General features: G+C 50.0%; 3 protein-coding genes across 4 annotated transcripts; 1 reads left to right on the top strand and 2 right to left on the bottom strand.

The window, feature by feature from the left end:
- The first annotated feature begins 356 nt into the window (after positions 1–356).
- Positions 357–8,436, top strand: Nrgn (neurogranin). Its single transcript, XM_032909899.1, has 4 exons — positions 357–576; positions 6,759–6,985; positions 7,200–7,217; positions 7,595–8,436. The coding sequence occupies exons 1-2, from the start codon at positions 562–564 to the stop codon at positions 6,978–6,980; spliced, it is 237 nt and encodes a 78-aa protein (XP_032765790.1). The 5' UTR covers positions 357–561; the 3' UTR covers positions 6,981–6,985; positions 7,200–7,217; positions 7,595–8,436.
- A 72-nt stretch (positions 8,437–8,508) lies between these two features.
- Vsig2 (V-set and immunoglobulin domain containing 2) lies at positions 8,509–13,798 on the bottom strand. Its single transcript, XM_032909898.1, has 7 exons — positions 13,609–13,798; positions 13,018–13,175; positions 12,548–12,755; positions 11,475–11,633; positions 10,489–10,608; positions 10,226–10,370; positions 8,509–8,944 (listed from the first exon to the last, which is right to left on the bottom strand). Exons 1-7 carry the CDS (start codon positions 13,670–13,672, stop codon positions 8,812–8,814), a joined length of 987 nt encoding a protein of 328 aa, XP_032765789.1. The 5' UTR covers positions 13,673–13,798; the 3' UTR covers positions 8,509–8,811.
- Positions 13,799–14,666: 868 nt separating this feature from the next.
- Esam (endothelial cell adhesion molecule) lies at positions 14,667–25,411 on the bottom strand. 2 transcript variants are annotated; one of them, XM_032910438.1, is made up of 7 exons: positions 25,227–25,411; positions 21,849–22,036; positions 19,101–19,302; positions 18,568–18,723; positions 16,115–16,237; positions 15,766–15,892; positions 14,667–15,520 (listed from the first exon to the last, which is right to left on the bottom strand). In XM_032910438.1, the coding sequence occupies exons 1-7, from the start codon at positions 25,294–25,296 to the stop codon at positions 15,202–15,204; spliced, it is 1,185 nt and encodes a 394-aa protein (XP_032766329.1). In that variant the 5' UTR covers positions 25,297–25,411; the 3' UTR covers positions 14,667–15,201. The 2 variants fall into 2 exon arrangements, with proteins under 2 accessions (XP_032766329.1, XP_032766330.1); XM_032910439.1 differs by lacking the exon at positions 25,227–25,411 and adding an exon at positions 22,322–22,539.
- Between the last annotated feature and the right edge of the window lie 1,602 nt (positions 25,412–27,013).

Genomic DNA, 27,013 nt, shown 5'->3' with positions numbered 1-27,013 from the left:
GAGAGGGGAGATAGAGGAAGTAATGTTTGGGACTCTGGGCTGTGAAAGTATAGGGAGGTGGGTGCGGTGCGTGGTTTTCTATCTATGGGCGGTAGGGAGTGCTGCGCCCAGATGTGTATTTGTGCCCTAGATGTTGGGGGCCTTGTGCCTACTCCGACGTACATCTGCCTGGCAGTCTGCGATTTAGAAAGCAGGGGGGGTTGAATTTGGGAGATGGGGTGTGTAGGAGGAATGGATGGAAGTGTGTAGGTGGAGAGGTTGGGGCACCAAAGCGAGCGAGGCGGAGAGAGTCGAGAGAGGGAGTGGTCCTCGCTCCAGTTCTCCCCGCCCACCCTACAGAAAGTGTCTCCTGATTGGCTTTGAGGCCGCAGGGCTCAGGTTACATTCGCAAGAGTTGCGGAGCGCGGGAGACCGGACCCAAGAGGAGAGAGGCTGGTTCTGCACCGATTCTGTGCTGGTCCGGGAGTGCCCGACAGCCCCTGAGCTACCACCCAGCATCGTACAAACCCACCCCCACTCTGAGCCAGGCTCCACCCCAGCCAAGGACCCTCAACACCGGCAATGGACTGCTGCACGGTGAGTCCATACTTGAACTCAGCTTGGTCTGGGGCAAGGGGCGCCCGAGAACCCCTGGGGGTGAGGGAGGGATGGAAGTAGGTGCGGAAGACCTAGGAGCTGTGTGGGGAAGGATGGTTTTGAGATATATTGGATGGTGGAAGGCACCTGCCTGATCTGAGCCAAGCCCTAGGGAAAATGCTCCCCAGCTCGCGGGGGCGTCTGAGAGCCCAGGGGCCAGACAATCTAGGTTGGATCCGGAGCTGAACAGAGCTTTCGTGCAGGAAAGCTGCTGCTTAGACGAGAGGTGGAACTTCCCCCATGGAGACACTGGAAAGTTGCGGTGTGCTAGTCCTTTCCCTTGGTATTTTTTTGGCCCCCACACGATCTCCTATCCCACTACTGCGGTCGCGGACTGTGGCAAGATCTTCAGGACCCTCAGATGATCGTCTAAGCCCTTATGTGGCGATGGCGGGGAAAATCCACCCTGGTCTTGGTGGTGGTGATGGGCAGCAAAAAGCCTAGTCAGTATGGTTCTGAGAAGGACCTTCTCCTTTGGAGGGTGCTGGGTGAGTGACCGTGAAGAGGGCCCTGTGCGCAAGGGGAGGAAGTATTTGTGTCAGCACCTACACGGAAATTGGATGCTGCTAGTGCCTATAGCCAAAGCAGATCGTGTTAAAAGCTCTTGTATGAAGGCATCCGGCATAGGACTCGCTCCTAGCTGGCTAAAGGATTTGAGTGACCCAGACCTATATAAAATGTGTTTGCTCATTATTAGCCTCCCATCTTCCGGGAAAAGACTACTTATTCCAAACTCCTGGTGTTCCCTTTCTGTCGGTCTGGCTAAAGACGCCAGAGGTTACTTAACCACAGCAGAAACCCCACCTTTCTCCCACAATATGCAAAATAAATAAATAAATAAGTTTGGAAGGAAGGAGTAACCCATTTCTCTTAAGAGGTGACACTTCCTGATGTCTGAGTGCCAGGAGGCAGTAAGAACTTAGGGGCAAGCCACTGTTGACATTTTAACTCTTATTAAATCAATAATAGCTGTCAGTGTGCCCGATCACCCCAGGTACATAGGTCTTTTACAGTTGTACAAACGGGGGTTTAGAGATGTGGTCCCCCCCCCCAAATAGGCACCTTTGACAAGTGTGGAGCCCTGTTCTCTCAAAAGACTGCCCTCCAATCCCTCTTTGAAGCACGCTGGTTTTCATTACCGTAAATGCTCACAGCAGTAAATGTACAAACCAGGGGGAAAATATGTAAAAAGAAGCATGCCAATCACATACAGTCCCCGCCCTTTGAAGAACACTGACTAGGGCTTGGTCCAAGGAAGCTGTTTGTTATTCTCCGGGGAACCGTCTGTTTGCTTATTTGCTTGTTTACTTACTTATTTTGGGTGCTGCGGATTGAACTCTGGACTTTATGTCTGCTAAATATGCACTTTGCTTCTGAGCTACAGGCTGAGCCCAAGAATCACTTTTTGGCTAGGAAGGGGAGGTGCAGGTCTTCAATCTCAACTGAGGAAGAGCCCCTTATCCCCAGCAGTGTTGCATTAAATAAAAAAAAAAAAAAAGATAGATAAATAGATGGCAGATTATAAGATATGAGTCAACAGGGGAGGAGGGTAACTGTTAGGCAGGAAAGAAAAGGGTGAGAAGCCAAGAAGGATGAGGAAAGGAATCTGGAGAAGTGGCCAGTGGGGAAGACAGGAATGGGCGAAGACTCTAGGAAACAGGAGAAGGATGAAGAGAGGGAGATGTGGGGTCCCAGCCTTGTCTCTCCTGACTCGTGCTTATGAGTACCCAGGAAGCCATTGGGGGTGCGTGGTGACACACACATAACTGATGCTGATAGATGGTAGCTGAGGGTGTGGTTGATGTGTTTGGAATCAGTGTCCCCTAGAGGAAGAGGGACTACCCACCCAGTAGGGCTAGCAGAGGTATTGAATGTCCAGGGGCACCTCCTCCCCTGGGCCCTGACACAGTCTTCCGTTTTCATGTCCCAAGTCCACTGGACCAAAGGGCCAGACGATAGTCAGCATCAGTCGAGGTCTGTGCAGTTGGAGGGAGGCAGAAGGAAGGCAAAGGGGGGCAACAAGGGTGGAGGACTGGGATAGGGCAGGGCTGCTACCAGGCAACCCTGTGCTGTGGAAGGAACGGTATGCCTCCTCGTCTGGTACTCTGGGATTCTTGTCTGTGACCAACCTACCTGGTGTTTGGGGAGAATCTAGTCTTGCCTTGCGTGCTTCTTCCCCCCTCCGTAAGCAAGCTTAGAGAGAAACGAGGAAGAAGAAAGCAGATCAGGGGATGTTCTTAAAGGAGCTGTTATTTGCTGTTCCAGTGGCTGATTGACGTAGCAAACATACATGACTTTCCTGCCTTTGTATAACAGGGAAAGGGAAAGGAAACTGTTTGGATAGCCCACTCCTTTCTTCTTTGTGGTCTAGTGACTGCACGCCAGTTATCAGGGGAGAAGTAGCCACTTGCCCTGAGGGGGAGGGTTAGAGTACAAATTCTGAAGCAGGCCATCTCACGCAACCTGGGGGAGTTACAAAATGTCTCTGGGGTTGTTTCTTGACGTCTAAAATGGGGATTTCATAGCATAAAATGTCCCAAGCACTTAGTGCAGGCAGCTGACAGGCATAGTTCTTCAAGCGATTAGGATTTGGGCAGCTGGAGGATACTGCTCACCTGAGCTAAGTTCTGCTTGGCCGTGAAGAAGATGAGATTCTCAGAGGCAAAGGGTAGCCATCCATGTCTCCTCCTTTTTGGACAAGTACATCCCCCCACTCCCAGACATCCCCAGTTCATTCAGAGCCCCTCGGCACAAAGGACCATCAGTCTTGGCTTTAAGAGGCAGCTGCCCAAGCCCCAAAACCAATGGGCTTCTCCCAGATTCCGATTGCTTTTGCCTCCAGTTCTGCCTATGGGCAGCCATGAGCAGCCTGACCTAAGGTATCAGCCAGAGGGGCATGGAATAGACTCAAGAGAAGAGCAGGACAGAAGAGCACGGCCCTATGCTAGGCCATGTTGGGGGTGGCCCTGTTTGTCTCGCCAGGCTTTGTATCTCTGCATCATCTGTGGTGGGTGGTGATGAGGTCAGGTCTTAGGGTGGTTGGAGAAAAATACCAACCACCCAAACCACCGCATCCTCTAACAGTGGCAAGACCAAGGAGAGGGCATCCGGGATCTGTAATGGGTTTTTGTACCCGCTGTCCTCTTTCTAAAAAACCTACTTCCTGAGGGTATCATCCCAAAGAGAGAATTGCACTCGGAGAATCAGAAAACCCAAAGGGGTTGATCTGAATCTTACGTGAAGTATGTCAGAAAGAGCCACGGAGCTAACAAAGAAGGACAAGAAGACAGAGGGTGTTTTAGGCCTATCCATCTACACTCCCTGAGATGGTGTTTAAATCAATCCAGAAGCATCTTGAGCACAAATTAAGGAACTCTGAGGCCCAGGAAATGAGAGCAGCTGGGGAAACACGATGAGGGGGAGTCTTTTGTAAACTTTGCCTTGGGCTTCTGGAATAGAAAGCTATGCTTACAGGCTGGGCATGGACGGCCACACCTGTATTCCCAACACTCCGGAGGTAGAAGCAAGAGAACTGTGGGAAATTCAAGCCCACCCTGGTCTACACAGCAAATTGACTGCCACCCATGGCTTCATGATGAGTCTCTGACTCAAAAAAAAAAAGATTACACTTAAAAACTATGCCCCGCCCCCCGGCTGGAGAGATGACTCAGTGGTTAAGAGCACCAATTGCTCTTCCAGAGGTCCTGAGTTCAAATCCCAGCAACCACATGGTGGCTCACAACCATCTGTAATGGGATCTGATGCCCTCTTCTGGTGTGTCTGAAGACAGCTACACTGTCCTTATACATAATAAATAAACTAAATCTTTAAAAAGACAGGCATACTCATTAAAAAAAAAAAAAACTATGCCCCTGGGGTGACCCTGTCAGAGACAGATGACTGAATCCTCACTCACATCCTGCCCGTTTCTGACAAGAAGGTAGCTGATGGCCAGAGTGAGGCAGAAGAAAAGCTAACTGACAATGTGAGATCCTGGCCACCTCAGGAAAGAAGAGAAAGACAGTGAACTTTTCATGGTCAAAAAATGACAAAAATCCCAGAAACCATAGGAGGTTTCTTCTAGGCCCTCTGGCCTCATAGCAACAACATCCCCTCCACAATCTGAAGCCTCTGAAAATTGATTCCATCAGCTTCCAAATCCTTTCTTTATTTTTGTTTGTAGTGGTGTGGTGCTGGTGCTGGTGATAGTGGTGGTGGTGGTGGTGGTGGTGGTGGTGTGTTTGAGAAAAGATCTCATGTAGCCCAGGGTGGCCTCAAACACCTGATCTCCCTTCCTCAAACTCCAACACTCCATAGGAATGAGCATACAGAAATCTACCACCGTACCTGGCCCCAATCTTTTCTACTCTCACCTAGAGCAGGGTGACAGAGGAACAGAAGCTGGACGTGAAAATATGCCCGCAGCGACCTGTAGGTAGAGGGAATAAGAACGGTAGCCATCAGCCTTCTTCTTTTCTTCTCATGAGCTTACGGCTTGCTGGAGTACAGGTAGCCTTCTGTCTAGGGATGCAGCTCAATGGTAGACCATTTGCTCATCACGCACAAGGCCGTAGATTTAATCCCCAGCACTCAGAAACAGCAGGAGTAAGAGTAAATGAAAGGAAGGGAAAGGAAGGAACCCTGGGCCATAGAGGTGGCTTTGATGATATCAAACCACCTTAGTGACGGAAGTATGTTTTGAGGGATGTGTCTGTCATTAGCCGACTTCCTAATGGTTCCAATATTACATGGTATGTATGTAATGTAAAACGGCTACAGTGGTAATCATCAATATAATTGGGGACTGCCATCACGTATGTGTTGTGTCATTGGTTAAACATATTGTGGCACGTGACGTGTTATTAGGATGATCTGTGTGAGATCGTTGTTATAGGACCACTTTCGGCTTACAGAATCAACCATTTTACATAGCCTCATTGTTTTACAAGGCAATCGAAGCTTAGCTACTGTTTGCTAATCAACTAGAGTATGCCAGAAACTTTCAAGGAGCCATTCAATTTATTCTTCTCCAGAACCCATAGAGGCAAATACTATCATCGTGATTTTTTTTTCAGATGGAAGACTAAGACTGGAAAAGCTCACATAAGCTCCCAAGACCACACAGTCCTTCCAAGAGTACAGCTGAGCTGGTTAGCTGGTTACGTTTCCTTTCTTAGGCATTAAAATAAACTCCGGAACTTGGCATAATAAGGTTCAAATCTATCAGCTATCGATAATTGTCTGAGACCCCAGCTAGGGTGTTTTGTTTTTTTTTTTTACATTCCTAATTATCAGTTTTTACCATGGTAAACTGAAGAAAGAATGAAAGGGTGCCCCATCTTTATTGTTGAGGGAGAATTAAAATGCTTGGAAAACAGAGCTCTTGCACCTGGGGCAAGGGAAAAGCTTAAACGGTAGCCATTGGTCTTCTTTTCTTCTCATAAGGACACGAGGAAAGAACTTCTTGACTTCTGCTTCCTTTTCAGTTACCGTTGTTTTACCTCTTTGGGGTGTTTGAGTCCAACCTGGGAGACAATAGGAAATAGCGGGCCCAATGGGAACACCACATCTGGGCCTCTGGCTGACTCCAGGAGCTGTGGCCCCATCTTCTCCTGAACTGAGCTCTGGTGCAGTTCTGCTCTGGAGAAAACTGCTCTGTCGCAGATATGTGTGTGCATTCCCTGAGGAATCCTGTACAAAAAGAGGTCCTTCTGAGCTGTCCGCCATCATCTAAGAGCAAAGGGTGGTCACTTCCAGGAATGCCTGCTGCTTTTTCTCTGCTCTTCCTGACTCAACTTTTACTCAACTCGGGCTGACCCCTGAACCTAAAGGCTACTTTGGAACGGGGCTAGCTGGCTTTCTTTTCTCCATCCTCCCATGCACTTCTTCCTGTGTCCGACTAGCCTAGAACCTTCTTGGTGGCTGCTAGCCCTCGGAGGTGTGCTAGCCCTCAGAGGCTTCCCTCTCTACTACTCCCACCGCCACCCTCCAAGTCCTCCCCAATCCAACAGGGCCCTAGGCCTACCCCATTTCCTGGGAGTCTGGTTTTTATCATCCCCATCCCCTCGGTGTCTGGGCTTTATCGCCATTTTTAAAAACAAAAAAACCTGCCCCATCCTCAGGAGAGCGCCTGCTCCAAGCCAGACGACGATATTCTAGACATCCCGTTGGATGATCCCGGAGCCAACGCCGCTGCAGCCAAAATCCAGGCGAGTTTTCGGGGCCACATGGCAAGGAAGAAGATAAAGAGTGGAGAGTGTGGCCGGAAGGGACCCGGTCCCGGGGGACCAGGCGGAGCTGGGGGCGCCCGGGGAGGCGCGGGCGGCGGCCCCAGCGGAGATTAAGCCAGGTGAGGCTGGCTGGAGTGCTTCAGAGGTGGGAGGCTTCCAAGCAGGAAAGAGCTGGGAAGTCTAAGGTTGGGCTGGGAGTGGAGAAGATGGTGAAGGGAGTTAAGGGTGGGGACCTAGAACACCAACACAGGTGGGTAGGAAGCCAAGGATGGTGATATGCCAAGAGCTAACCTGTTTCTCCCTCCCTCTCGTCTGCCTCACCTTGGACCGAAGAACTGAACGTTTTAGAAGGTAACCAAAGGGCAGAGTTTGCAGGGGAGTATGCTGGGTGGTAGAAATGACCCAGGCCCCTAGTCCTTCTCTCTGCTACCCTGAACCCCTCCGTGCCAAGGAACAAAACTGCGAAGGCCTCTGGTATGTCCAGACGCCTGAGGCTGGGGCAGTGACACACCTGGACCAACACGTACTCACAATCAGTCACCCTCATTTGACTGCACAAGCGCGGCCGACGGCCATAAGCACAGGGAGGCTCACTCAAATAGCTGCCCCTAAGGCTCACTTCAGCTCAGTGAGCTGGGGCGGGGCGGGGGTCTGGGTGACACTCCCCGAAAGGGAGGGGGAAATTGGTGCCAGCAGAAAGCAGATTCTCAGACCTTCTCTTTCCTCAGTTCCAGAGGAGAGTCGGATGCCGCGTCCCCTTCGCAGTGACAAGACTTCCCTACTGTGTTTGTGAGCCCCTCCTTCCCACCAACCAGCCAGCTTCAGGAGCCCTCCCCTCTCCCCGCCGCGTCCCAGAGATTCCCCTCTCCCAGGCTGGCTTCGTCGTGGCGTAGCCAAGTCCGTGCCCTTTTTAGCTCCTCAGTCTAACGTGGTCTCCTTTCGCCTTTTCTCTCCACCCTCGTCCCAAACCCCATACTCCCAAAAATGTCCTTTTGCTTCACGCCCACCTGTCCACGCGCCCAGCATGCAGCTCTGCCTCCGCAGCCTCGGTGCGCTTCGCTGCGCGTACTGCAGAGGGCGCCCAATGCGTCGCCCAAGTACTCTCAAAAAAAAAAAAAAAAAAAAAAAAAAAAGAAAAAAAAGAAAAGCAACCACCAAGTCCTTTCGTTCTGTGGGCAACGAAAGGGGGAGCCCCGCGCCTTTGCACCCTAACCTAACCTCAACCTCCTAAACCTGGGGCTAGGAAAGAGGGGAAGTGTTTTTCATGGTTACCTGACGACGTCCCTTGCTCTAATGGGAAGTGAAGTCCTATCCCACACCTGCCTGTCACCCCTTTTCTCTTGAGAACGAGCCCTGAGAGCAGCCCCTCCCGCTCTCCTTTGTTTATGCAAAAGCCTCCGGAGCGCTGGGAGGCTGGCTCCCGCAGGAGGAGTCTTCCGCAGCCCTGACCCTATAGCCTCTATCCCGTTGGGCTCCTGGGGTTGTGGCTGGAAGGTTTTTAATCTCTGCGTGTGCATGTTACCATACTGGGTTGGAATGTGAACAATAAAGAGGAATGTCTAAGTGTTCAGAGGGTGCAGGGTGGGGGGCGGGAGGGAGTGGGAAGTGAGAGGAGCAGCGGTTTGCATAAGGCACTAGCAGAAACCAGAACAAATCTCATTTAATCAAGCCAAAACTCAGAGACAGGGTGGGGGCGGGCGAGGGTTAAAAGGGTGGGAGCGATACAAAGACATCTAGGTTGAAGCCTCTCCCTTTGACCCAGCCGGAACTTCCTATTTGCAGCACCATCTCTGGGATTTCAAATTCCGTCCTTCCTTCCTTTACTGATAGTACTCTTTGGGCCCCCCCGAAGAGGAATTCACCACTAGAAAGGAGAACGAGGCAGCACGGTACCTAAAGGCTTTAATTATTAACATTCCCCCTCACCACCGTCAGCGATCAGAAATCAGACAACCATAGAGAGTTTGGATTTGGTGGTGGTCACAGTGCTGGCAGCCGGAGACTTCTCCAGGAGCCCTTTGCTACAGTCTGCTCTCACAGAAGCTTCCTCAGAAACCCCAGGAGCGGTGGCATCCTCCCTGAAGGATACAAGCAAAGTCATACAGAGGCTAGAAACATCCCTCAGGCAACTGTCGTCCTCTAACTCGGGGACATTTAAATTTTGCTGACCTGAGACTCATCTGGTGAACTTTGTTTTAAGTGAAGGAAATCCAGGCCCCCCATCTCCACTGACACACACACACACACACACACACACACTTTGTGAGGCATAGAAAATGGCCTAAATCAGAGTATTTAAACAAGTTCCTGGTGGGTTTGTCTAATCATCTGAAGGCCACATTTTAAGACAGTGGGTAAAGTGCTTCATTTCTAAGCAGGAAGACCTTAAATCCAACCCCAAGAATTATCATAAAATAAATCAGACAGAAGCCTGTAATCTCAGAGCTGGAGAGGTAGAAACAGGTGGATCTCTGGGATTGGCTTGGCCAGCTCCAGATCAGTGAAAAATGACTTCAGAAGGTTGCCCTCTTATTTCCACATGGGTGACAGAGCACACACACCCTTTCACACACGTCCAGTATAAACACTCAATAGTAATAAATGACAATAAGTAAAAATAAGAGAGACAGCCTTCCTAAAAAGGTTATACTCTGACCAGATACTTGAACACTCAACCTACACAAGCATATATGTGCATGTACATATGTGTACATGCATACACACACACACACACACACACACAGACACACACACAGAAATGATCAGGTATGGTGGTGCATACCTTTAATCCTTATAGGCCAGCCTAGTCTACACAGAGAGTTCCAGGCCAGCCAAGGCTACCTAATGAGACCCTATCTAAGGAAAGAAAGAGAAATATCACACCAATCTCTACACTGAGCTATGCCCTGCCTTGCAGCTAATGTGTCAAATCTATAACAAAGAGAGCTTTGGCCTTTTGTGTTTGCCCCATTCTGAATAATCTCAAGACAAATGAAACCCCTGGCATCCCCCATACACCTCCCCCATTGTCTCTGTGTGAGACGTATATACCTAAATGTATTAGGTAAGTGGTCTATAGTTAAATGCATTAGGTGATATGTATTTAAATGCATTAAGTGAGATATCCCAACACACACACACACACACACACACACACACACACACACAGAGTCCAACAAACTGAGCCATCCCTATCCCCCTATCCCAGCTTATGAATCAATCCCTCCTTCCTGTGCCAGGGCTAAGCAGGAACTCCCTCCCCTTGGAGGCTTTTAACAACATCAAAGTCTGAAGACATCCACTTGGAGCTCCATCTTTTTCATTTCCCTCTCTGCACCACCCCCAGATCTCCTGCTCACCGAAGGTCACTACCCCCATATGTCTCCTTGGGCTCCTTTTTTCTGTCTTTCTGGAACCTGATCAGGCAGAATGCAGCGACCGACAGCAGCAGCACACCCAGGAGCACCCCAATCAGAGTCCCAGCCACTCGGCCTTCAGATGAGTCTAGGGAGAAAAGACCCTCAGAGTTGTAGAAGTTTTTGCCCACCTTCAGATAGCCTCATATAATCTCCCCCCCCCCCCCGCCAAGCCCTTGGTCAGGCTTCTGCCCAGCCTCCCCTACCAGTCACAGAGAGGTTCAGCTCACAGGAGGCACTGCCCATCTGGTTGCTGGCTACACATCGGTAGGTGCCAGAGGAGGTCAGGGAGAGATTGGTGAGAATGAGCCGGCCAGACACTTCATCTAGAGAGTGAGAAGGACGTGTGCTACCGTGTATTCAACTCACAATGAGTCCATCCTAATACCACAAAAGCTCAATGCATTTAGTCCTTAAAACAATCTACCAAGAAAGGTTTAACCTCATTGGTCAGAATCCTGGCTCAGAAAGGAAGTAATTTGAGAAGACCCAGAGAGGAACTCCAAAGTCCCTGCCTCTTGTGCGTCCTTGCCACCCAGCACTTCTGCCTTCTCAGAGGAGGGGCTGCATATCCTGGGAGGTGATAATGGATAGTGGAGCATTCACTTACCGAATGAGCTCAGATCCTGAGTGGCAGTGAAAGTCTTAATGACTAAACATTCATCCTCTAGAATAGATCTAAGCTGAGGCAACTGCTTTTCTCAACTCTTCTGCCTTGGAAGGCAGAGAACACATCAGGAAATGATCTCAGGGAGGAGATTTGCTGGATAGAGCGGTTCACTGGGACTGTAACTACACAAGGAAACAGGGCATTTGCGACCAACAAAAGGAAGCTAAGCCTTCTAGATCTACGCCTCCAAAGAACCCCACCAGATGTTTGAACCAGTCCAAGCTACTGTAGTTGTCTCTCTAGGAAGTTTGGAAGAAACTTGTGACCCTGAACAAATCTATAATAAGTAAACAAGGAGGAAGCGTAAGACTGCCCTGCCCCCCACCCTCTACTCTCTTCTATACTATCTAGGAAGACATTTAGCTTGAGAAACGTTTCCTAAGCACCAGCAGGAAGACAAGAAGACATCAATACAAGAAAGGAGGGAGAAACGAGCCTTAGTCATAACAGATATGGGGAATGGGATATGGAGACCAGATCTTAAGTCTCCAATCTCGTCTTCTCAATGCCCTGTACTCTTACCTTGAACCATGCTACCCGGAGGAGGTGTAGGAGAAGATCCAAGACGTACCCAGTTGTACACTGGCTTCGGTGCTCCCTCAGAAGAGCTGCATCTCAGTGCAGCAGAACCTCCCACAGAGGTTTGCCCACTTTGGCTGCATAAGGGGTGACTGGGGGGCACTGCAAAAAAAGAAACACACACACACACACACACACACACACACACACAGAGAGAGAGAGAGAGAGAGAGAGAGAGAGAGAGAGAGAGAGAGAGAGAGAGAAGAACCTCAGTAATCCTCTAACCGCAGACCTATTGAGTTCAACATTTCCTTTTTCATTACCTCTGTCAAATAGTGGTCTCTACCACTCAGTGATTTCCCACTACTGGGAATTCTGAGTCCTAGAAAGGTCTTCCTCATGCCGAGCCCAAGCACACTGTTACTATAATGTCAACAGATTGATTCCACTTCTTGGCATCTGGGTCCATAAGGAGAAATTATAATTTCTCCTCCACACGAAGGCTCTTCAGATATTTGGACGCATGGGTCATGTACCGCATCTTGGGCCTTTTGTTTTTCATATAAACGGTGAGGTGGGAGCTCTGAGCACAACACGGTACTCAGTTCTCCAGGCTTTGTTCCTCTGATGGCCACTTTTCTTCTCTGTCATTGACATTAGGTGGGACAGAATCCAAATCTGAGCTACCAGTGGGAGGTTCTTGAATGATGGAGCTAGTGAACTATGTTATGATTCAACATCCCCATATATGGTTAATATCTCTCTCTCTCTCTCTCTCTCTCTCTCTCTCTCTCTCTCTCTCTCTCTCTCTCTCTCTCCCACACACACACACACACACACACACACACACACACACACACACACACACAGATACTAAGCCCTAAAGGGAGATACTGTGGGGTGGAGTTGTAGTGTTACAGTGTGACCATCTAGAGTAGAGTGATTTTTTTTTTTTCCTTGAGGCTCCCAGTGCAACTCTGTGTGCTTGGCCTGCATATCAAGACTAGAGGTGGGGGGGGGGTTGGGTGGCAGGGTCAGGGTAGGAGAGTGGCTAGTGCATCCACAGTATGCCTTACCCAGCACGGTAAGGTTGATTAACCCCAAACCGTTGGAGTAGAAGTCTGGTGGGTTGTTAACATTGCAGAGGTAGGTTCCAGTGTCTGAGGGGCGGAGGTCAGTCAGTTTCAGGGTAGCCAGTCCTCCTGTGGGCGGGTTGTGGAGAAGGTTGGCCCGATCTGCTTTAGAGCCAGTGGGATACAGGTGGCCGTTGGTGAAGTATAGAATCTAAGAAGAGGCCCAAGGTATATAAGACCCCTTTTCTGCCAGGCAGCAAAAGACAACAGTATACTATCAACCACACCATCGTGTTCAGTCAAGTTAGTGGCTGAACCAGGCTACATTTGCCTAGAAGAGTTGGAACTCATGAGCTATGTAGAAGAGGAAGAGAAAATGTAAGGCCAAAATGGCTGAAGTCCTCCCCTTCCTTCAGATTGGGTGAACCCTCTGTCCCTGGCCAACCCCAGAAGGCACCCTGCCCTCAACTTACAGGCGCAGATGCAGAGATGGGCTTCCCAGGTTGCACAAAGCTCCACTCCAAGGCAAAGTTATCGCCCACCGACGTGCTGTAACTGCAGCTCAGCTCGGCCGTCTTGCCCATTGGCATGCTCACTGGCTCGGCGGGTACAGTCACCTCCACAGCTAGCCCTGGCACCGAGGACCCCAACGACACAGATCTGGAGGGTCTGTCCCACGCTACTGTGGCTTTTTGGAGGCTGGGGCCTCCTTTGCCACAGCACAACCCCCCCTCTTCAACCCTTTCACTCCTGAAACTTGAGGTTTCCGGGAGGGAGGAGCCCACAGACCAACCCGGTTTTTTGTGGGTAAAAGGTCCAAGATTAGGCCAGGTATGAGGATGTATTGGCAGAAAAGGAAACAAGAAAAGTTCCTGCAATGGTAAATCCTCAGATGTTGAGAGGGTCCAAACTCATTAGTTTGCCTCCGTCTTCCCCTCCCAGCCTTCAATGCCTCCTTCCCAGCCTGGCACAGTAGTTCCGGGCTGCAGGAACTGAGCAAACCTGGGAAGTCCTGCCCTGCTCCCAGCTCTCTCCTTGATCCTGCCCACCCAGCCTCTCCTCACCGCTCAAGCACAGGAAGCCCAGCAAGTGCCCACAAAGGAAAGCCCCCACCAGGGGCCAGGCCATAGCCACAGCTGTCTCAGGGTCCTGTCCTCTATTGTCTGAAGGATGTAAGGGGTTGGGTCTAGAAAAGCCCGAAGGGCAACCGCCTCGTATTGGGCTGGAGAGAGACTGGCTATCTCAGAGCAAACAAGGGCAGAGGCGGTAAGAAAAATGCTCCTCCCTCCTCCGAGCCTGATTCTAGGATAATTTTTTCCTCCCCCACACCCAACCTCTAAAGCTATCAGACCCTAGGGAAGGTGCTGGGCTTGGGGTGGGCACCCTAAAGACAAGGATTCAGAACCGGCACTTTGCAAGGAAATTGTCTTTAGCAGGAGAGAGGCATTCTGATGCTGACTGGCCGATAATGATGTCCAGAGGCAGTAAGCATGTGCCCCAGGAGTTGTCCTGGACTTCTCAGAGATCCTCTTCCCACCACTTGCCTGGGGTATGAGTCTCTCCAGGAAAACTATACCCACTTCTCCACTCCCAGAGGCACTAGGGACAGAGAAACTGAGATCTGAAGACCCCACCCTTGGTAGGAAAGAACAGGTTAGGACATCAACCTACACAGCATCTGATGTCTTTCTTCAAATGAAAAAGGGGCCTGCTACCAAAGGGTGGGAAGGTATGCTAATTAAGGATCCAATGGCTCAAGGTAGGAAACATGGGGGAGGTCCCTCTCCTCCATCCTGGAGAGGAAGACACCATGAAGTGTGCGGAGGCCCAAGCCCAGGGTCCCAGAGTTCCAGCAGCAAGCACCCCCACCCCATTCAGCACCACCTCCTCGTTGCTCAGAATAGGTTAGGGGCTCCTTAGCCTCAGGCTCTCTGTGCCTTCTCTTTCCATATGACAATGAATGGCCCTTCTACAGACTGCAGAAGAGCTACAAGCTAGTAAGTCCTGTGGTTGTGTAAAGCCTCCTGGACGCACAACCTGAATAGGTAGGATCTATTTCATAGCCTCCTGTAACTCAACTCGGAGAGGTCCTAGTTGTCCAAAAAAAAAAAAAGGGATTTGATTACTTGTCCATGTAAATTCGATGTATCTTTATTGAAACTTGCAAAACGAAAACAAAAACATCAATTTCAAGTCAGGTTTAAAATGTCTTCCCTATCCCCTGCTCCAACAAAACCCAGCCAAGCCAGCAGGACAGGTTACATTAATACAGGGAGATGAAGTGAATGGCGAAGGACGAGTTAGATAAGGGTGCTGTAGAGATCACAGAGCCAGGGGCATCACTGACCGGCAGTCTCCTCCAGAGCCCTTGGAGGGTAGCCAATCTCAGCAGCATTCATCTGGCTTCATAGAGAGAAGCAGGGAGGAAGTGAAGCCTCCTCACCCCCAACCCCCAACCTCAGTTCCGTTTCCTCCTTGTGTCCTTTGACCCAGATTTTGGTCTTAGTGAGGCCCAGTGTTCCAACAATAGGAGTAGGTAGGGGCAAAGGACTGGAGGTCTAGAGCGTGGGTATCTTCCCAAGATTCAGTCCTCTGTGCCACAGGAGACCTTTCCAGAGAGGTGAGATACCAGATGTAGCTAACGAGTGCCTGGGCTATCACACGAGAGACCCGGCCTGACTCTGTGCAGGTACCATCACGGGCACGGCACCCATGCGGTTCAGAGTAGAAGAAGAAACTCCACCTGGGGTCAGGGACACTGCCTGAGGTGGCGGCCCATCCGTCCTAGGCAGTCTGGGTGAGGACAGGGCCTGGCTAGAGACACTGGGTGTGGGAGTAAACGTGCCAGGTCTTGGAGGAGCAGCTTTGGGTGGCCGCAGAGCTCGTGCTGAGGTGACTGAGGAAAGTGTCCCATTCTTGGAGATTGTGTCTGAGCCTTTGGTCCAAGGCAAGGTCCGGGGAGCAATGGCATCTTCCCTGGTCATCAAATAAGTAACACATCAGAAGCCAAAAGGAGAAACGGGAGAAGAGTTTCTACATGCCTGCCTTACTGTTCCTCCTCACAACTCCTCCTCTCTCTCCCCCTCCCTTTAAATCTTCCCGTAAGAATATTGTTACGCCCACTGCCCATCTCTCTATTAAAAATGGGAGTGGTTTGGATTCCCAGACGCCAGAGAAAAGTCTGAAGAGTTGTCACCTCCTCAAGGGTCAGGGACACCTACTTGATATCGTTGGCCAGCTCTTCCAGGGTCTTGCTGCGGCGTTGGTACAACAGGACCAGACCAGCTATCAGCACCAACCCAACAAAAGTGCCCACCACTGCTCCAGCGACCACAGCAGCCTTGGACCCTGAAAAAGCATTAGTGTCAGAAAGGGGACATTTATCTGTTCCCTATTCACTCAAGTTCCACTACTCAGCTATCACCATGACATTCTGCCCTTTTGGCTGGCTGCCAAGTAGAAAATGGCTAGACACTGACTGAACAGCTGAAGCCACAGAAGACAGACCTCTTCTTTCCTGCAAAGCCACCCACTGACCAAACTGCCTCACCACACTTACCCCTTACTGACCTGTCATCACATCCAAGGTCACGTTGCACTGGGCAAAGCCCACTCTGTTTTGGGCCTTGCAGACATAGACTCCAGACATGGCAGTGGAAATGTTGGTGAGCTTCAAAGATCCACGGACGGTATCTATGGAACCAAGTTAGCTGTCAATCCAAGGGTTGCCTTTTCCATTAAACAAACAAACCAACAAAACCCAAACATATATATCATGCCCCAGTTCTGGAATGGCCTCTCTGGCTTTATGGGCAGGAAGAATCTGGCAGCACCCTGGGCTCTGCAGACAGGCTAGCTCAATGCCTGCTCTGTTTCTATTCCTCAACGGTCCCAACTGATCTCTGAACAAAAGTTGTTATGTAGAAAAACCAAATCATCATTCTGACATTTGTTTCTGGAAGGCCACGTAGGAGGATGATCAGACAGAAAGAACATTTGACTAAAAACTGGAAGAGCTGTTATCCCAAATGCCCATGTGACCCTTGTGGGTCCCCACTCCTTCACCTACAAATTGGGGATAATACTCTTCAGCCACTGGGGTTGAGAAGTATGGACAGACTATGTATGTTGACCGTTTGGCTGTTGACTCTTTGCTGAGCCTGACCTAAGCTCTGTACCTACTTTTCCTCCACAAGAAACCTATTCATTGAGCCCCTTTAAAAATTGTTATATAATTATTAAAGTGCTCGGATTAGGGGCTAGGGAAATAGTTCAGTAAATGCTGGCCAGCCACCATAGCTAAATCAATAAGCATAGATCTCAGGGAGAGACCCTTTCTCACAAGGCAAGGTAGACAGCTCCTGTCTCAAGGGTGACAGCTGGCCTCCACACACCTCAAGCATCTACACTCAGCCTACATTGGAGGGAAGGAGTCAAATGGGTCCCAGGGGTTTAGTTCAGTAGTAAAATTGAAGTTTAGTGCAAGACCCTGCATTCTATCTACAGCACCAATAAAATAAAATGGTCCAGTGGAAAGTAGAAAGGGGAAAAATAAAAATATTTATATCCACCACCGACACCCAGTAGTGGTTACCATTTTGCTGTACTTCTTTTAGTTATCCCTCTTCCCCCCACTGACGTTTTAAAATAATACTCTGGGGCCAGTGAGATGCTTCAGTGAGGAAGTTACTTGCCACCTGCGCCTGGCCACATGCGTTTATAATCCCCTGAAACCCACACCAAAGTGAGAGGAGAAAACAAGCTCCACAAAGTTGTCCTCAAGCATGGCACACATACACACCTGCCATGTGCACACACAATAATAATAATAATAATAATAATAATAATAATAATAATAATAATAAACTTGCTTAAAGTATTTAAAATGATACTTCAAAATGTATCTTCAAAAACACTATCCATGAAGCTGGGTGTAGTGTTGTGCACATTTAATCCAGCACTTGGGAGACAGAGGCAGTCAAATTTCGGTGAGTTTAAAGTAAGTCTGGTCTACATTTTAAGTTCTAGAACAGCCATAGAAGAGACATGAGACCCTGTCTCAAAAACAAAGCAATAAAAAAAAAAGCAACAAAAAATTACTTGTTATTTTATACAGTCAAAATACCATTGCAAAGCCTCAGCAATTAATAATGACCTCCTTAAAGTCATCTAATGACTCATATTTCAAATATTCCAGTAGCTGAACACAGTCTATATTCCTAAAACTCAGGAAGCTGAGGCAGAAGGATCATTAGTTTGAGGCCAGCATTTTTTATATATATATATATATATATATATATATATATATATATATATATATATATATATATATATATTAAGAGTCTGTTTCAAAAAACCAAGGAATCTTGGGGTGTGACTCAGTGGTAGAGTGCCTCCCTTTCTTTTTTTTTTTTTTAAGATTTATTTATTTATTATATATAAGTCACTGTAGCTGTCTTTAGAAACAACAGAAGAGGGCATCAGATCCCATTACAGATGGTTGTGAGCCACCATGTGGTTGCTGGGAATTGAACTCAGGACCTCTGGAAGAGCAGTCAGTGCTCTTAACCGCTGAGCCATCTCTCCAGCCCGAGTGCCTCCCTTTCATGTCCAAGATCTTGAGTTAAATTTGCCAGTATCTCACACCACATCACACACACACACACACACACACACACACACACACACACACACACACACACACACACACACACAAAATCCCTCCCAATTTATTTTTTATAGCTGGAGTGTATAAATCTCATTTTACAAGCAAGAGAATGGGGGAAAAGAGTCACCAAGTTACTGAGCTGCAGGACAGGAACTTGAATCAGGACGTTCAGTCCCAGACCTCAGTAAGAGTATATATACACATTTCTTGAAGCATTGAGCGTAGCACCTGCTAACATGTCATCTCTCCATGTCCCTTTCTGTAGAGCCTGTTCCCATCAGTCCAGTCTGTGAGGTACCTCTCATCCTTCCTCATCTTCAGCCACCATTTCAGAGACCTCCAGGAACTTCCTTACCTAAGGCTGGTCCAAAGAAGACCTGGGAGGATGGCGCCAGCCTCTCCCACTGGTATTGAGCAGTAGGTTTACTCCTTGGGGACTTGCAGTTCAGGGTCACATTGGTCCCCACATAGGGTACACCCTGTAAACTACAGGATGGAGGAGCTGGAGGAACTAGAGAAGGGAAGGCAGGTTAAAATCCATACTCTAAGGACCCACAGGTTCCACTCCACTCCCCTAATCTCTTTAAACATTCCACATTTCTTCTTTTTTTTTTAAGATTTATATATTTCATGTATGTGAGTATACTGTCGCTGTCTTCAGACACACCAGAGGGCTACAGATAGTTGTGAGCCACCATGTGGTTGCTGGGACTTGAACTCAGGACCTCTGGAAGAGCAGTCAGTGCTCTTAACCACTGAGCCGTCTCTCCAGCTCAACATTCCACATTTCATCCCCAAGTCTTAGGCTCAGTTACTTGAGAGGGAGCCCTGCTTCACCTCCCTGTCCTGGCAAGGAAAAGCATCCCGAGATGTGCCCTTCTTACTCACCCAGCACTTTGAGCTCTATCGTTTTGATGCTGTGGCCTATATTTTTGCCGTCACTGTCGTACGCATTGACAGAACAGCGGTAGGTCCCAGAGTCTCCCTCCTGGAGGGCCTCCAGGTGCAGCGACACATTCCGTGTGGAGATGGAGTGGACCAGGGTTACTCCAGGTTTATTTGACAGGGAACCCTTGAAATAAGACAAGACCTAGTGGGGACAAGAGATCGGTTAGTAGCCTCCAATGCAGCTGTCATTATTGTCAGCATCTGTTGCCAGGTGTCAGGCTCAGCGTGTCTTCCCCCTCCAGAATGGACTCCTTCACTGCTTCCTCACTTGAACACAGCCTTCTGACCTGAACCACCTTTCATTAACCTGTCTTCTGACCCACCCATGCACACCTCCAAGCAGTTCCCACGTGGACTGTGGAGCGTCTCTTAAGAACCTAAAGGTTCTTCTACCTTTCAAAGTCACATTAAAAAAACAAACAAACAAACAAACCAGACCCCCCCCCCTCAACCCCGTAATAGAATAAGGTATAGCTGGGAAGATAGCTCGGTCTCTGACCTCAGAACTCATGTTTAAAAATCAAAACAAACAAAATCTCAACATCGTGGAACATTTTTTTTCACAGCACCGTGCAGTTTCTTCACCATTCAAGTATAGTAGTGTCTGATACAGTTGGGACAGGATTGGAACAGCAAAGTCATATTCAGCATCTGACAGGTTGGAAGGAACACCACACACTCCTCACAAACGTCCCACACACTCCTCACAAACGTCTTCCACGGGGTCAGTACAGTACCTAGCACACCGAGCGTGTTGAAATGGAAAAGACAGAATGAGAAAAACAGCTACATTCGAAAAAGACTAAAACACTTCCAGTTTCTCCGCTATTGAGCCCGTAAAGCATCTCCCCTTCAAGGCTATTTTGCTCTAAGAACTGACTTTCTCCTCAACCCCTTCCTATATCTCCAAAGTCTGTACTGGCCAGTGTTGTTTTACTTTTTCCTTCCTGACAAATATTCTAGAAGTTGATATGGGATCATAGAGGTGGGACACATATAACTCTGAAGCTGGAAAGTCACAAACAAGTAGACTCTGGGACTTGCTGGTGAGCTAGCATAACCCAGTGGGTGAGCTTCGGGGCTATTAATGTGAGACCCTGTCTCAAAACCAAGATAGATAGTGCCTGAAGAATGACACCCACAAAGGTTGACTTCTGTCCTGCGAATGAGCGTGCACACACACACACACACACACACACACACACACACAAATACATCAACATGCATACACATCCAAACATGCACGTACACACACACACACAAATTTAAATGGGGATTGATCAAGAGTGCCTGCTTTGCCCTGGTGTATTGAGGAATTTCTAGGTTCCATTTCCAGCAATCCCAGCACTTGGGAGGCAGAAGCAGAGGCAGGTAGGCAGATTCTGGGAGTTCGAGGCCGGCCTGGTCTATGTAATGAATTCCAGGTCAGCCAGGACTATAGAGAGAGATGATGACAAGAAAGAAAGAGAAAGAAAGAAAGAAAGAAAGAAAGAAAGAAAGAAAGAAAGAAAGAAAGAAAGAAAGAAAGAAAGGAGGGAGGGAAGGAGGGAGGGAGGAAGAGGGAGGGAGAAAGATAGAAAAAGAAAGAAAGGAAGGAAGAAAGGAAGGAAGGAAGGAAGGAAGGAAGGAAGGAAGGAGAAAATCAAACCTAAAACCCAAGATGATTAGATTAAATGACTTCCCTGAATACATTTTCCAAGATCATGCAAGGAATCTGTACAGTGAAAGAATCTGAAAATGGTTTCATTAGCTTCCGGATAAAAGCACCACTGAGGGGTTGGGGAGTTAGCTCAGTGGTAGAGCACTTGCCTAGCAAACGCAAAGGCCCTGGGTTGGGTCCCCAGCTCCGGAAAAAAAAAAAAAAAAAAAAAAAAAGCACCACTGAGTGGAGGAACGGAGACACCAAGGGATGGAAGGAGGCCATACTGTCTTTTACAGACATAAAAAAATTAAGGGGTTTGGGGTTGGCAAGATGGCTCTCTGTGGGGGCTGGGGGGAAGCATACCATCAAGGACCAAGGCTAATGATCTGAGTTCAATCCCTGAAAGTCACATAGAGATAGAAGGGAAGAACTGACTCCTGAAAGTTTAAGCCTGACCTCCGCACTAGCACCACGGCCTGTACAAACCCACTCTACACAAACACCATGTTGCTGGAGATTGATAACGAGGAGGGTGGCGACAGATGAGAAATTCTGTTTAAAAGCAAAGGAGTATTGCCTGGAAGGCAGATGGATCCAGGAAGAGATGTGGCCTGTATTTGATAACCTCAAGCCCAGAAAATGTCAGCACACAGCATGTGGAGCTTTTGAAATTGGTGAGCCGGGCATGGCGCCCCCTGCCTTTAATCTCAGCACTCAGGAAGCAGAGGCAGGCAGACCTCTGAGTTTTGAGGCCAGCCGGGTACACAGGATGAGACCAACAAGGAAAAGGTTGTGTTTTATTCACGACGTGTCTCTTCTATCCTCAGCCCCACCCCCGGAACCCCACCCCACCCCCAAGCCCTGTGCCTCTGTGCTTTTCCCACAGGTACTTTTACCACAGTTTTGTATCCTGGGTTTCACAATGAGAGCCAACATGGATACTGTGAGCCCGTCTTCTCTTCCCTGTAACATTGTCCTCCATCCACATTCTCTGCCAGCTCATCCCTACACCCTTAGGTTGTCATTGGCTAAGATTTTCCCCTCACCTGCTTTGGTTCCTTCCCTTCTTGTTCCAAGAACCAAATCAGGAAGGGCGCCTCCCAGGGGTGGGATGAAGACTCCTCCCGTGCCATCGTGTACCAGGCGGGGAGCACCACTTCTTCCCCCTCTACCGCCTCCAATTTGTTGAGGCCAGGGGGCACGTGCAGCTCCATCTGAGCCAGTGAGAAGGCAGCTGAAACACAGAGCATAGAAGACTGTTAGCTCCTAGGGTGGGCTCCCTGGTCAGCCGATGGAGCCGCCCTAACTTCCGTCGCTCGAGGAGAAAACATGTCTCACGAGGACAAAGCCTGGGACGTGCCGGGAGACCTCTTTCCCAGGGTCCTGCTTCTGCTCACTCCGACGTCTTGTGTCTAGAGTAGGGATGGGACCACATTTCTATGTATTCATTCTAATCCTGAGGTACAGAGTCTGAGCAAATTCACCTCCAGAAAAGGACAACTCCAGAAGGAAAGCAGACCTGCTTCTGACCCACACCCTCACGCCACACGCTTGCTCCTCCAGTCTCCTTGGTGAAAGGCAAGGAAGAATGAAGATGCCAACCCACATGACGCCCGAGCTCGCAACCGGATGGCAGAGCGAGAAGCAGTTACTCATTAACTTCGCTGCTCGTTCAGAACTCCGAGAGAGCCGCCTCCCGCTCCTGCTGGTGACCTGAGGAATCCTAGTCGCACTGAGTCGGCTCCCCTAGGAAAACACTTGCCTGAGTCCCAATCTAACCCTCAAGAACCCTTTTGGGGGCGTCCTGGCTATTACAGTGAAATGCCTCTGGGTTGCAGGACGTTTCAGGATGAGAGGTAATCTTCCCATAAGTACAAAACTTCCCCAACGCGCGTTGAGGAGGAGGAAGTGGGACAGTGATGACACTACAGTGCCCCGAACACTTGCTTTCTGCCCTTCGGAGAAGCGAGAGGTCATGCAGTGAAAGCCTTTTGGGAAAATAACTTTGGGTTAGTACAGAGCCGAGCCTGGGAACACCGGTAGCTCTCTTCCTGAGTCTTGCTCTTCCCGTGTTATAGCACTCTGCACTCAGGACAAGCTACCACCTTGAGGAGGGCGAGCGAGCAGCCGAGGCTCGGAGGCCCCAGACTATCTGCGCCCGCAAAGCCAGGAGGAAGGCGGGGAGACTTAGAACTCTATTGAGCCAGGATGCACGACTCCCCCTTCGTTTCCCGGCCACGTCTTAACCAAGGCCCCCACCCCTTTTCCTTGTCCTTCGTGGCATCCCCCACCCCTGATATTTCCTGGTAGGTCCCTGCAGTCGGAGCAGGAAACTTGCGCCCGCCGATAAGGCAGAAGACAATGAAGCCAGGGCAGCTAGACCGGAGGCTCTGCTGGCAAAAATAACCCCGCCTTGAGAAGGTCCTCCTCCCACCAGGGACTCCTCCCGCAGGTTGTTCCGCTACCGCCAGGCGCGTCTGGAGCCTCCAGGCAGCTGCCGCGCTCCCCAGCCTTCTCGTTGAAAGGCCGGTAAGGAGGAGAACGTGTCTATCATCAGCCAGACTCAAGCTTCGCTCCCCAAGGGCGCCCTAGCTGCCTCTTGCAGGTTTTGCACTCGCAGTTTGCAAAGTGAGGGGCAGGGGCTGGGAGTGGGAAGTGAGATGCAGCGAGGGACACACTTGCTTCGAGGTGGGCAAGGGGCTCCTGAGATTTCCTAGCCCTCTGCTCTGGCGTCACTCAGAACAGAAGAACCCCCTAACTGATCAGATCTTTTTGTGATTGGATGCTGCAAGAAGAAAAATGGGGAGTTGCTGGGTTCCAATGAAGGACTCGGGATCTGCTCAAGAATAGCATCATTTGGCCCAATCTGAGACCAAAGGGAGAGAGCAGGCCAAGGGCCTAAGCAGAGCGAATGGGCCCTGCTCCCCAGGGCTACTATTTTTAGTCTCCCTCTTTCTCTGAGAAACTCCCCTTGTGGGCTTCTCACGCTCCAGGGGCAGTTCTGAGCCACGAAAGAGCACTTGGAGCAGTAGGGCCTTGCTGCATTGTGCCTTCCCCTAGAGCAGCAAGCGAACGCATTTAACCCTCCAGAGGCCAAGAAGGGCAACCTCCATGGCATCGGTAGCATCTCAGGCTCTGGATCTTTAATATGACAAAATCAAACTCAAAACTGGGAGGGAAAAAGGAAGGGGCCAAAGGTGAGGTGCGGAGGACGCCCGTGATGCTCAGGCAGCCCGTGATGCTCAGGTTTTCCTCCCTTGCTTGGAGGCTGACACTGCCCTTTCCAACCCAGTAAGGGTCAAGTTGAGGAAGAATGCAGAAAAGAAACAGAAGCTGAGGTTGAAGAAACTGAAGGAGCAGGAAACACTCCAGGCGTTGGAGCAAAGGGCGGAAGCTCATGAGACTCATATCTGGGAACCTTAAGGTTTCACTCGGGCACAGACCAAGCTGAAAGCGACCGGTGCATGCAACCGAGCAAGGAAAGCCCCATCAATGCCACTGAATTTCCTCTACATTCTTCCAGGTCTTACTTGCTCTGACATCCTCTAGCCCAAGGAAGGAATTAAAGCAGAAGCTTCCCAACCCAGACAGTAAAACAGCCCCGGGGGAACAGCTTATAATGGACTAAGTTCCTACTGAGTTATTTCCCTCCAGGTACGGTACTGGACCACCTTCAGCTCCTGCTCAAGCTAGTTGTCCTGGGCAGCTCACCCAAGCACTTGCTTCCAGAGGGTTCCTTCCTCTTGGACCCTTTGGTACCCTCTCCCTGCTTTCCTTGTTCCTTTGGATCTAAGAAAAGGTACGATCATGGCAGACCTGAAAATGCACTGTATGACTAGTCTGAGCAACTGACCTCTTCCCGAATTTCCTGTGTCCAAATGACCTCATGGTCAGGCTTTGGGGGCATTCCCTTTGATTTCCAGGGCAGGAAGCAGGAGGGAAAGAAAGGAACTTGGTGCGGGAAACGCTGGGACGTGAAGTACTGCTTGAAGCACTTGCGTCAAGGCTGAGGACCAGGCATTTCCCCCAGGGATCTTTCACATCAGCTTGAATGTGGGGTGGGGTGGGGGGACTGGAACTAAGTCCTTAAGCTCTTTAGTCACTGTCTCATCCAGTGCCTCAGCTTATCCAGCTGTGATGAGTGGGGGTGGAGAGTAGACAGGAATAACTTAACTCACCCCAAAGGTCTTGCCTGGAGATGCCTTTGTCCCCCCTCCCCAACACCACACACCACACCAAAGCTAAAAGCTGTTCTAGCCATAGAAGGGAGAAAGTGTAGCACCAACCAGTGATGCCCAGAAGTGGAGAGTAATGAGGAAAGACAAGAATGTCGAGCAAAAGTCCCTTCAGACCCACTCCCTAAAGTCCCCCCTAGGATCGGATTTACCTGATCAAAGCCCCTCCAGACCCGGTGTTTGACTCACCAAGGGTACTCAGTCCCAGGAACAAAACCCGCAGCAAGCTGGTCTCGGGGGTTCTGGCCGGAAGAATCATGGCCCTCCTTGGCCCGAAGCACTCAGGGACAGTTGGGCACACAGTGTCTACAGGTGCTATGGGTGAGCGGCGGCAACCCGAATGTGCACAGGAACCAGGCTACTGACAAGGGTGGCTCCAACCCAAGTCAGCGGGTGTGCGGATGGGGAGGTGGGGTGGAGACCGACTGGACAGGAGGCGGGGCATTCAAAGGGGTGGAGAGGTCACCGTCCTGCCGGGCGCGGCGCGCAAGTGACCCGCAGCAGGGGGAGGGAGGAGAGCTCTCCCCGGGCTCGAACAGCCGGATCCGGCGGCCTCTACCCGGTTACTCTTCAGATTGGGGTCGGAGAAGTCGTGGTCCTTCGTGAACCAGCCCTGGGAGTAAGAAGGAACCACTATCCCGAGTCATACCTCCCGCGCAGGTGTCGTTCTTTGGGGGTGAAAAGGGAGGAATGGGGGACTAACCTAAATCTAAGACCCGACAATAAAAGCCCTGTTTCTGCGGCCAGAATGGCCCGCTCCAAGCTTGGCATGCCGCTTGCAGAGTCAAAGCAGGGCGGCCTTCTCGAAGGAAGAGGGGAGCCCCGGTTGTGTGGTGTGGGTTCAAGGTGGGTCAGCCGCAGCCGCTGAGAAGTGGATTCAAACACTATCCCAGACTCCGCCCGGCCCAGGCCCAAGGCTTCTGGGGAGGACATCTGGCCCCGACGCCACAGGCCTTTCTTCTCCTAAGGACAGAAAAGGGCCGACTCTCCAGAATTCCAGAACCCGAGGCCCGAGGGGGAGTCTCGGACCTTTGCCTCACTGCTGCGAACACCACGGAAGACTTGATACAAGGTAGATGAGCAGGAAACTGAGGCAACGGTCCTCTGCTCCTCATCCGTGAACCGTTCACAGGCTTAATGCTGAGCAGGGAGCAGGGAGCAGCTGCAGGAGGACGGGCTATAAATTTCCTTTCCTTCTGTACAGCCACTGGTGCCTTCGCAGTCACCCATCCTTGTAGTGAACGGCTTAGGCCAGCTCTGATCCTTTAATTCCCAGGTCTAGATCTTTCCGCCGTGAATTTAATTTCAACCCCACGCCCCTCCCGAGTTATTCAATGGTGGGGCACCTCTGCGCCCCCTAATGGCCAATGCTGCTTTAATAGGGAACGCACCGGTTCTAGCCTAACAGCCAATAAATAAAAACATGCTCAAGTACTCGGGCAGGGCTGCTTCGCTGCGCAGGGTAGAAGGCTAGCCACGGATGTCTGGCGGAGCCTGCTCGGAGGAGGCAGAACTGTCAGGTAGTAGAGGCAGCCAGCCGGGCCTCCCCATCTGTACACACCCCATCAGCTCCAGCATCGTGCCATGGTTTTTCCTACCTGTAGAGCCCCTGCGGCTTCTTCCTAGTGCAGCCAGCCTGGCTCCTCTTCAAATACCAGTCATGCAGTGGCTCTACGAAATGCCTATACAAACACTAGACTGCTTCTGACATCTATGGAATCCGCCTCTTGGCAAGCCAGCCAAGAGGCAGAGACCTTCAAACTTTGGACTGTCAAAGGGGGGGATGGGCTGTCTTGGCTTTCCTTGCCTATCTGATTTTTCTAGATTTGAGAATACTAAAAATATTTTTTTAAAAAATGTCTGCACCACATGCGTGCAGTGCCTGTAGAGGCCAGAAGAGGGTATCGGATCCCCTGGAACTGGAGTTGACAGTCGATTTTGAGCTGCAACGTGAGCAGATGCAATCAAACCCCATA

The sequence above is a fragment of the Rattus rattus genome, chromosome 8, assembly GCF_011064425.1.
Source record: "Rattus rattus isolate New Zealand chromosome 8, Rrattus_CSIRO_v1, whole genome shotgun sequence".
Taxonomy (NCBI): Eukaryota; Metazoa; Chordata; class Mammalia; order Rodentia; family Muridae; genus Rattus; species Rattus rattus.
Note: the sequence above shows the minus strand (reverse complement) of the source record. Positions and strands in the feature narration are given on the sequence as shown.